The sequence below is a fragment of the Aptenodytes forsteri genome, unplaced genomic scaffold (genome assembly GCF_000699145.1).
Source record: "Aptenodytes forsteri isolate BGI_AS27 unplaced genomic scaffold, ASM69914v1 Scaffold387, whole genome shotgun sequence".
In the NCBI taxonomy this organism is placed as follows: Eukaryota; Metazoa; Chordata; class Aves; order Sphenisciformes; family Spheniscidae; genus Aptenodytes; species Aptenodytes forsteri.
In genome coordinates this window covers 1,843,429-1,853,975 of record NW_008795368.1, presented here as the reverse complement: position 1 = coordinate 1,853,975, position 10,547 = coordinate 1,843,429, and the positions used below count along the sequence as shown (strand labels likewise).

The following is a 10,547-nucleotide window of genomic DNA, read 5'->3' as shown; positions in this document are numbered from 1 at the left end:
CTGGTGAGGCCGCACCTCGATTACTGTGTTCAGTTTTGGGCCCCTCACTACAAGAAGGATGTTGAGGTGTTAGAGCGTGTCCAGAGGAGGGCAAGGAAGCTGGTGAAGGGTCTGGAAACAAGTCTTATGAGGAGCGGCTGAGGGAACTGGGACTGTTTAGCCTGGAGAAAAGGAGGCTGAGGGGAGACCTCATCGCTCTCTACAGCTACGTGAAAGGAGGTTGTAGCGAGGTGGGTGTCAGTCTCTTCTCCCAAGTAACAAGCGATAAGGATAAGAGGAAATGGCCTCAAGCTGCGCCAGGGGAGGTTTAGATTGGACATGAGGAAAAATTTCTTTAGTGAAAGAGTGGCTAAACATTGGAACAGGCTGCCCAGGGAAGTGGTTGAGTCACCATCCCTGGAGGTATTTAAAAGATGTGTAGATGACGTGCTTAGGGAGATGGTTTAGTGGGCATGGTGGTGTTGGGTCGACGGTTGGACTCGATGATCTTAGAGGTCTTTTCCAACCTTAATGATTCTATGATTCTATGATTAGCAATGGAGTTTTGCTGCTGACAGTGGGGCAGTATCTGTCAATAAAGCATGTAATATTGGAAAACAAAACAAAATAGAACAAAAAAAAAAAAAGGAAAAAATTTAGAATACTTTAGGGGGTGTATTAGTAGTATATGCTAGTACTGATTTTTAAAAACAAACAAACAAAAGACTTGGCACTACAGGACTTTTTCCTGTTTTTAAGGTATGGCATTATACATGCTGGTGGCATAGGAAAGTACCTCAGTGACTGGATCCTTGAGGGGGAACCTCCATTTGACCTGATAGAATTAGATCCCAACCGGTATGGGAAGTGGACCACCACAGAATACACAGCAGCCAAAGCAAGAGAATCTTATGGTTTTAATAACATTGGTAAGAAGGTATTTTTTTCAATACATTTATATCCTGAAAATGGATTCCCACAAAGCCTGCCTCTAGATTTCTCTGTTTATGTATATGTATTAATATATATTCTGTTTTGGTGATGTACGGTATTTAGTATGCCATAGTTTTTGGTTTGTTCTTTTTTCCCCTGTAGTTGGTTACCCTAAAGAAGAAAGATTTGCTGGGAGACCAACAGAGAGAACCAGTGGGCTGTATGATTTGCTAAAATCAAAATGTTCAATGGGCTTTCATGCAGGATGGGAGCAACCCCATTGGTTCTACAAACCTGGAGATGAGACTGGATACAAGTAAATAAAAAATTACCTTCCCCCCCGCCCCAATAAATTGTCATGACAACAAGGGCCAGCTGAGTTAAATTTAATAAGAAGCATACATTTATCATTCATTTCAGCTAAAGGCATCTGTTAGGTAGATCTTCTATTGTTGTTTTTTCTACAGTTTAGAATCCATTTCATTCTGATAATGCAGACATTTCAAAACACGCATCGAGGTGTCCTGTAACTCTTCTAGGTATGGGGTATCAGGGAGCAGCCTAGCTCAAGGAAAAGATTCAAGAACAATTTGTTCATTATAAATTTGTATTTTTCTCCCTTTCTTATTATTTGATCAGCAGCACAGTATAATGTTTTCATGAAAAAGCTGATTCCTCCCTGTATAATTCTCAGGAAAGGAGAAGCCTAGTCCTCCTTGCTTTTTTTTTTCTGTGCCTGCCTACCTAGTTACCTGCTTGCATCAGGGAGCATCCAGCAAATAAATGTTTTCCACAGGGATACTGGAGTCCCAATCTCAATGAGGCTCATAAAGGAATAAAGAAACACACTCTGCTGTTCAGAAATAAAGCCTTTGACACCTTAAACTCAAATAAATGATTCAGCAACAAAATATGCTGTAAATTTACACGACATACTACTACTTCTAATATTTGAACAGTTCAGAGTTTATTGTACAAAATGGTTGAGAAAATATCAACCCATATCTTTCTCTGTTGTTAAAGGATTTTAATAATTAAGCTATGTTAGACCAAGGAAAATATTGGGTAAGCTACCTACAGTTAGGAAAGTCTATCTCTTTTGAATGATTATTAAACTGAAGAAACTGAAGACTACGTTTTGCTGAAAAGAGCACAAAATTTCCAGATTTTGTTTTATGTGTGTAAATGCTCTGTTTCAGACCCAGTTTTCGGCGCACAAATTGGTTTGACCCTGTGGGTCGTGAGTATAAACAGGTTATGGAAAAAGTCGGTGTGATTGACCTGTCACCATTTGGCAAGTTTAAAGTAAAAGGCACAGATTCTGTTAAGCTGCTGGATCATCTATTTGCAAATGTTGTTCCAAAGGTAAATGGGACAGGGATAATTGTTTTAATGTAGGATTTAGACAAACAAGATCTGTTTCAGAAACGGAAAATGAAGCATAATATTATTGCCGTATCTTTCAGATATGAAACACTCAGATCCTTTGGAGAAATTGCTGTGTCAGAAGATGTATTTCACTCAGTTAAGAACACGGACAGTGGAGTTTATACTAGAGTAGCCCCATGTAGAAGGACCTTTTGGCACAAATCATTGAATCATAGAATGGTTGAGGTTGGAAGGGGCCTCTGGAGATCACTTTGTCCAACACTCTGTTCAAGCAGGTCACCTGGAGCTCATTGCCCAGGACTATGTCCAGATGGCTTTTAAATATCTCCAAGGATGGAGACTCCACCAGCTCTCTGGGCAACCTGTTCCTGTATTCAGTCACCTTTACAGTAAAAAAGTGTTTCCTTGAAACACAGAACCTTCTGTGTTTCAAATCTTTGTCTAAAGAAGTCCAAGTGAATCTCACCTGGAATTCTTTTACAGCAGTACTAGAATAGCTTGGTAGCTGCCTGCCTAAAACTGCGCTGTACTGTGGCAGCTTCAGGCAACAGAGGAGAGCAGTTGGAAGGTGCCCTTGCCTGACCATAGCTGGATGTTGTATTCTTCCTGGATGCCCAAGGGAACAGTTTTGTTGTGGTTTTTTTTTTTTTAAAATGTGACCCATGCTTATTTTCCACCCCCTTCATGCTGACTCTGTTTTACAGCTGGCTGCCTGAAGCAGGCAGGGTTGCAAATATTCAGGATATTCAGCTTTCAGCTCACACCTGTCGTTTCTCCACAAGTGTAGCTGCTCACAGATCCTCAGAATATGATACTGTTTTCAAAAACGGCACACTGTGACAAACTATGCCAGGTTTCTTATTCTTGGTCCTCAGTTTATGGCAGCGCTCCATGAGTCCCTTTATCTTCCTGCTTTGTCAACTGCTCTAATCTAGTGTTTTTAGCTTCAGAGGTACACCTCCAGCAAGCAGATTGTTCCTTTCTGAAGTGCTACAGCCATGGGGTTTGCTCATTTCAGCACAGAATTTCATTAAGTTTTTGTTGTAGGTGATGGTTGTAGCTGCTTCAGACACCAGAGGGAGGAAGCATAGCGAAACAGTAGGTGCACTGAGACTATAGTTATGAAGGGAGATAACCTCTTCTTGGAGGCCAGAGCCAACTGAATGGGAAGGCTGTACACAAGAATGGTGTCCTGTAGGTTTAGGAGAAAGAAGAACCTGAATTGCCATGTAGTCATATTTTTTACTGTATTAGTTTTGTGATAGCAATACAGATTAAAAGTTCGTCTTCTTTCTAGCCTGGGGTAGCAGCAGGGATAACACTTGCTGAATATATTTATGTGGTGGGGGGAAAGCAAGATTAAACAGGAAATTATGAGAACAAAGCAAGTGCTTTCTATGGAGTTTAATCAGTGTTGCTAAGGGGAAAAAGAAAGAGAGATGGCAGAATAGAACAAACAGTTTATGAGTCCACTTAAAAATCCAGCATTCACAACAGTTGATTATTTAAGCTGATTTTTGGTACCATTCATGCTTGTCTGCATCATAAAATAATTCAGTGAAGTTACTGGAGATACACTTGTATCACAACCGGGTTGAGTGTGACTACCATCAGATCCTGAAAATTCAATTATGTGCCTGTAATATGCCAGTAACTATATTAATGTAACATAACCTTGCAAAAGAATGTTAATACCTGCGACATTTTTCCTTTTTCCATTTATTGTCTGGAATCTGGGCACTGACTGGGTGATTGACAAGATTCTTATGAAAGCAGAATGAAATAAGAGAGACTAAGTTCTGCCTCTGGAACCAGACCAGCACAACAGCTATGGCACATTCATATTTCTGTTTGTATGGGTGATGTCTGTATGAACATGTATACATTTTGTGGTCACAGCTAAGTAACTGTTACTTGAAATTTTGCCTCTAGAGATCACGTTTCTACACAGAACTCAATTCAAATGTACAGAGGTGTAGATTCATAGTCAGCAACTACATAAAATATAAAAGCATACATAAATCAGGGCCACAAAAGCATAAGCCAGCTCAATATTTCTTTCTTTAAGGTAAGGGGCAAAGTAATGTTATAATTTTGGGATCTGAAAGCCTTATTCACATGATTGAAAAAGAATATTTATGTCAATAACACGTAGAATTTTTTATTCTGATGATCAGAGAACAAACTAAAATTAATTTAATTTGCATTGAAAATGCATTCTTAAATGTAGCTTAAGAACACCTTGTGCAATACACAATTAACACATATTTATGAAGGTCTTGATTTATCTTATTTCAAAAATTTCAATTTTTTCTATGAAGAAAAATGTGAAATTTCCACTGTAAGGCTTAAGCTTGGCCAATTGTGTGTCTGTCTGCTCCTATTATGGCATAGCAGAACAAACATAAAAACGTTGTTCTTTCAAGTAAAGAGATATTTCTATATATTTCGTAATATTTAAGGATTCAGAGGTTTTATTTTGCATTCTTAATAATTGCAAATTTTACTCCGTAGGTGGGTTCCACAAATATAAGCCATATGTTGACACCGAGAGGAAAAGTTTATGCTGAGCTAACAGTCTCTCAACTGTATCCTGGAGAATTCATGCTTGTAACTGGCTCGGGGTCAGAACTCCATGATCTGAGGTTAGTTTGGTTTTGATATGGTAAGTACACAGTGCTATACAGTCACAGTAATATAGAAACCTTTTTACTAAGCACCAAACTCTTAATTATTACTCAACAAACCTTTTGCTAGGTTCAAGAGAATTCTACTTATGTATTGATTTTGGTTTCTTAGAAACTTGGTTGAGTTGAATCCTGAAGTATAAGTAGTTGTATATTGGGTTATTGTTGGTATAAAAAGGTGGAGAATCTACTGATAGTTATGTAATATAAATTAATGGAGGTAGTTCTTGTTTTGTTGTTGAACCTGTTTGTGTTTGGCATTGTATGATGAAACACAGCACAGTTATTCCTTTCTAGTGTTTTCTCTTACGCAAAAAAAAAAATTGGCTTTAAACGTGGATGACCCCACAGGCACTGACCTGGCCAATAGAGATAGGCAGTGCAGTCCTCCTAATACTGTGGTAATGTCTTCTGTTTGGGCTCTGGGGTCACAAAGCGAAACAACAGAAAGAAAGGAGGTAGAAGCAGTTGCAGGATGACTTCATTAAAATGCTTTTCATAGATGAGCATTGGAAGTGACATTTCTAGTGCTATAAGTGGCTGTACATACATACTAAGAAAAAGAATTTTTCTTACTGGAGATTGCTGACAAATCAGTTATTCAAAATGAATCAGCGCATAAAAGACTGAAATTTGCTACCCCAACACACGATGAGTAATGTACTGCTTCATAACAGTCCCATGGGAATCAGTAGGACCATTGGCACATTCAGGAACCAAATGGCAGAACCAGACCTAATGCATTTACTTCTACAGAATTTCAGCAGTCCTGCTTGGTGCTCCCCTGTGCCTGAGATCTTTTAACACTGCTTAACCAAGTAGTACTTTATAAGATTTTTAAATATACTCCTTTCATTTATTTTGTGAGCTTCCTGAAAGACAATACCCAGCTGATGTTTTCAATTAAATCAAAACTCAAAACTGAACTTCCTGCCAATACTTTAAATGCTGTATTCAGGAAGGAACAAGCCTGGTTGTACATTGCTGTTGACCTAGAAATTTATTTTGATCATTGTGTTTATTGCTTACTCTTTTTTGTATGTTGACTTTTTATTAACACATTCTGGATCCAAAGGCAAATCTGTGTTCAATTCTATGAGATCACTTCTTTCTCTTATCTTGAAAATACTGTTCCACCCATTTAAATTCTCTCCTTTCCTGGTTGTATCCCAGATGCCTGTGTTCCTATACCAGTATCTCACCAGAAAATACTGCTTAATATAAATGACAGATTTGACTGTCTAGTGTAGCACATACTTCCATTGGTTGTGAGAAGGTGTGGGACTGGGAGCTGCTGGGAAGATGAACAGTAACAAAAAATTATTCCTTTTTAATCTTTACCTAAATCAATTATTTTTCATAAAAAAATTAACATCACTGTTGTGTTTTACATGCAGATGGATAGAAGAGGAAGTAACGAGAGGTGATTATAAAGTTGAAACAGAAAACATGACAGATGAGATGGGAGTACTTGGTGTAGCAGGTCCATATGCCCGACAGATCCTCCAGAAGTTGACAAGTGAGGATCTGAGTGATGGTTCATTTAAATTTCTCCAGTCTAGACATTTAAAACTTTCTGATATTGCTGTTACTGCCATTAGAATATCGTACACAGGTAAGCAATAGAAAAAACAGACTCTTAAGGAAAGAGGCAATAAATAAAATAATAAGTGTAACTAAAATTATGTTGAAAAATAAATCTCATTATGTATTCATAAGCAATAGGTTCATCACATTTTATATATAAATGTGTGAGGAAATGCAGTACATTGATTTTCAAATGTGATCTGGTCAGGGTCTGTTGCTGAGTTTTCCAAGACCTTTTTCTCTAGAATACCCTGTAGTGTAAATATTTATTTTGCAGAACAAAAGGCCAGTTCTGATAACCTCTGTGGTATTTGCTGCAAAACCAACGTCAAGAATTGGTTTTGGATTACCATATATTAGTGTTTGTCAAGTGCTTTGAAAATGTAACACTGTAATGCTGAGTGATTTGTTTTTCTCAGTTACTTTTTATGTCTGTCTCTGCTGCAATGGACTGAATTCAGATCATTCTGAAGCAGCTGAAGTCCTTCTCTTTCTATTGTACTAAATATGATACAATATACTCATTTTATGCTTATTTACACTCAGTTACATTTGCTGTTCACTTGCCAAGTCATCATCTGTTTATAATGCCTTTAAGCTTCATGTCTCATTGTGACTTCACTACATGACCTTTTCTTATCAGTTATTCTGATCCTCCCCACCCCCCAGATTTCAGTTTACAGTTTAAATTAGAATAATAGTACCACTGCTTAAGACATAGAGCATAAATCATCTGGTGGTTTTTGCAGGGAATTAGACTTGATACATGGTAGCAGAATTAATCCTAGAATGTGAATTAACACTTACAGCATTGATTCCCACTCTTTACCAAGAATAGGACTGTATTTATTAGGATTGTTTCATTGTTGAGCTGATGAAACCGTTAATCTTTTTTGTAAAACAGGTGAATTGGGCTGGGAGCTCTATCATAGAAAAGAAGATTCTGTAGCTCTTTACAGTGCAATCATGGAAGCTGGCCAAAAAGAGGGCATTGACAACTTTGGAACATATGCTCTGAATGCTTTAAGGCTGGAAAAGGGTTTCCGAGCCTGGGGGGCAGAGGTCAGGAAATACAACTTCTTTATTATTCTTTCTGTTTATTTTCTTTATTTCATTATGACTATACAGGATTTAGTCAGAGCTAACACAGACAGTATTTGTTCCAGTTTCTGAATTTAGCATGAAAAGAAAGTTTACCTTGGGCAGGAATAGCTGCTATAATTCTGAACAGTGTCTTTTCTAAACAAAAATAACTAGTATACTCCATTGCACTGCTGGCAGAGAGACACTTATTTTGATTCACTAATGTTTTTTCCTCTTGCGTATAACAAAATTATGAGGGTTTTGCTGAGCTCTAGTGTTTTGAAATCAAAGGTTTGGCTGACAGATTCTGGAAACGTTTTATTTCTGTAATAACTATGTCATGAGAGACCAATTATTCTTGCTTCATAATGTATTTGGAACTTTTTCATTTCCCATTAGCTTGTTTCTGCCAAATTTGCTTGCTCACAATATAGAACTACTCAGGGGGCCTAGAGAATTTGGGGAAAATCAGTATAATTTCTGCTTACCTGAAATTTTTCCTAAGTCCTTTGGAAAGGAAAGAACTCAGGAAGGTGAAATGGTGGGCATTTAGGGGTCCTTTTAGTTTGCCCAGTGATAATTATTTTCATTCTTGCTTCAAATGCTGCCTAACAAATCATTCCCCCTACACATAATGGGAAGATGGTAAATAAAATTGGCTTTCTGTTTTATTTTCCTCTCCAGCTAAGGCATTCTACTGTGTTGCAATTAATGTGCATACCTCAGTTATTCAATCTTCTGCAGGTTCCATTCTGCTTCGATAAAAAGTCTTGTTTCTTACTGAAATGAGTGTTTAATTTGCATATTGAAACATTGATGAATGATTTACATATATATATATTAGGCATAATAGTAGATATTCTGTTGAAATCACATATAGGAAGCATACAGTATAGTCAAATGGAAGTTACACATATGCAACGTGGAAGACATTGACCCAGGAGTAAGCTGGCTGCATGGGATAACTAAATAAATACCCCCTACCCACCAACCCAATAGCTATGATAGTCCATCATGTACGAATGGCATTTTTTTTTTTTTTTTTTTGTAACAGATGAACTGTGACATTAATCCCTTGGAAGCTGGACTGGAATACTTTGTAAAGCTAAACAAGGTATGCCGTATTATTTTCAAAGTGTTCTGTTATGCCCAAGGTTATTCCTTTAAGTGTTTGCAAAGAAAAATGTAATTATCTGGAAAATAAAATAGGTTTAGAAAATGAACTGAGCAACTTTTTTTCACTGCATATAAGAATAATTACTTTATTAAGTACCGATTTGTTTAAGAAAAATTTCATATTTTTCCATGTTTCTTGCTAACAAAATTATACATTGAGTATTTGCAACTTCCTGACCTAATGTTGTCTGCATGAAGAATAACTGTGATTTATTTTTGTAGAGAAATTTGAGTCGTGCTTTTGTAAACATATAGTACCTATATACAAGCTGAACAAGCCTGTTCATATTGTGAAAACATTTTACCTGCTTATTCTTGTTAAAGGAGTTGTCTATAGGATCATTTTCCCTGGCTACCACTCTGGTACAGCAACTACTGAAAAAACCAATAGATTTTTCAGAAGAACTGCTGACTGACAACTTGCATATGAGTCAAATATAAGTTAAATTAATACCTTGGTTAAAAAAATAATAATTATTTGTTCATAGAATTTCTGAAGAGGTCCTCTGCTCATAACTTGTTCCTGCCTGATTTGAAGTTTAGAGAATGGGACTAGTCAAATTTAAATATGCAGTAAAAATGAAAAGATGTTAATTCTATCTCCTTTTATCAGCATCCCCATTTTCTTTATCAACATCCCCATTTTCTTATATTCATATTTTAGCAAATCAAACTCTGTAATGGTCTAAGGGATATAGAAATTGCTTGTAATTCTCTTTTCTGGTCCAAATGAAACCCAAACCAAGTGTCCTAACTCTGTCAAATAGAGGACCTTTCCATGAAACCCGGTGAAATTGTCTCCTGTGCAGCTCTAATGTCATCTGTTGCTACCAGTTAGCCCATCAACTCAAACAGCAGTTGCCTGCACAGTGGATGTGAAGTTTCTAATGTAAAAAATCAGGTCCTATACATTTCAAGTTAGGTGCCCTGAATGAGGGTATATTTCTGACTTAATCTTTCATCTGTAAAATAGAGAAAGTGCCGACATTTTTACATAAGAGAGATCAAGAAGAAAAAGTAATGTTTGTGAGACATTTCATCTTTACAATGATGTAATGTGATACAGGGACAAATTCTCTTCTTATTTATATTTCCTTTACACCTGAAAGGGTAGTGAGTCAGATAATAAATGACCCTTGATATTTTTTGCCACATTATGTGGAGGCACTGTGGAACTGATAAAAGGAATCCCAAACTTTAAGTTACAGCTCCAAATAAACAACAAATCTTAAACTTTGGGTAGGCAAGAATTACAGAGGCATGTTAAACCTAAAAAGGTGCTTTTATCTTTATGAGACAATTTCACTGACAGTAACAGGGATGAACCCAGGAAGATGCTTTTTCTCTCCAACTGTTGCACCTGTCTATAGATGTTAAAGTTCTTCAACCTGTGCAGGATTGAGAAAACATTCATTTTTGTCCTAATCTAACATCAGTGTATGCTCTATCATGAAATACACGTTCTAAACTTGTTCTTGGCCAACTATGGAGCTCATCCACTGAAAGGCAAGATGTTCCCAGGGATGTCAATGGCAGTTCCTACATAGAATCACAGAATCATAGAATCATTAAGGTTGGAAAAGACCTCTAAGATCATCGAGTCCAACTGTCAACCCAACACCACCATGCCCACTAAACCATCTCCCTAAGCGCCTCATCTACACATCTTTTAAATACTTCCAGGGATGGTGACTCAACCACTTCCCTGGGCAG

The 10,547-nt window shown here is 37.2% G+C and overlaps 1 protein-coding gene across 1 annotated transcript in view; it reads left to right on the top strand.

Moving 5' to 3' along the window:
* Nucleotides 1-10,547, top strand: part of DMGDH (dimethylglycine dehydrogenase) — a 51,431-nt gene that overhangs the window by 26,504 nt on the left and 14,380 nt on the right. The window contains exons 8-14 of the mRNA XM_009280316.2: nt 739-908; nt 1,075-1,228; nt 2,112-2,277; nt 4,816-4,946; nt 6,386-6,603; nt 7,480-7,637; nt 8,713-8,772. Of these exons, the coding sequence (XP_009278591.1) occupies nt 739-908; nt 1,075-1,228; nt 2,112-2,277; nt 4,816-4,946; nt 6,386-6,603; nt 7,480-7,637; nt 8,713-8,772 (1,057 nt within the window). The remainder of the gene's footprint in view (nt 1-738; nt 909-1,074; nt 1,229-2,111; nt 2,278-4,815; nt 4,947-6,385; nt 6,604-7,479; nt 7,638-8,712; nt 8,773-10,547) is intronic.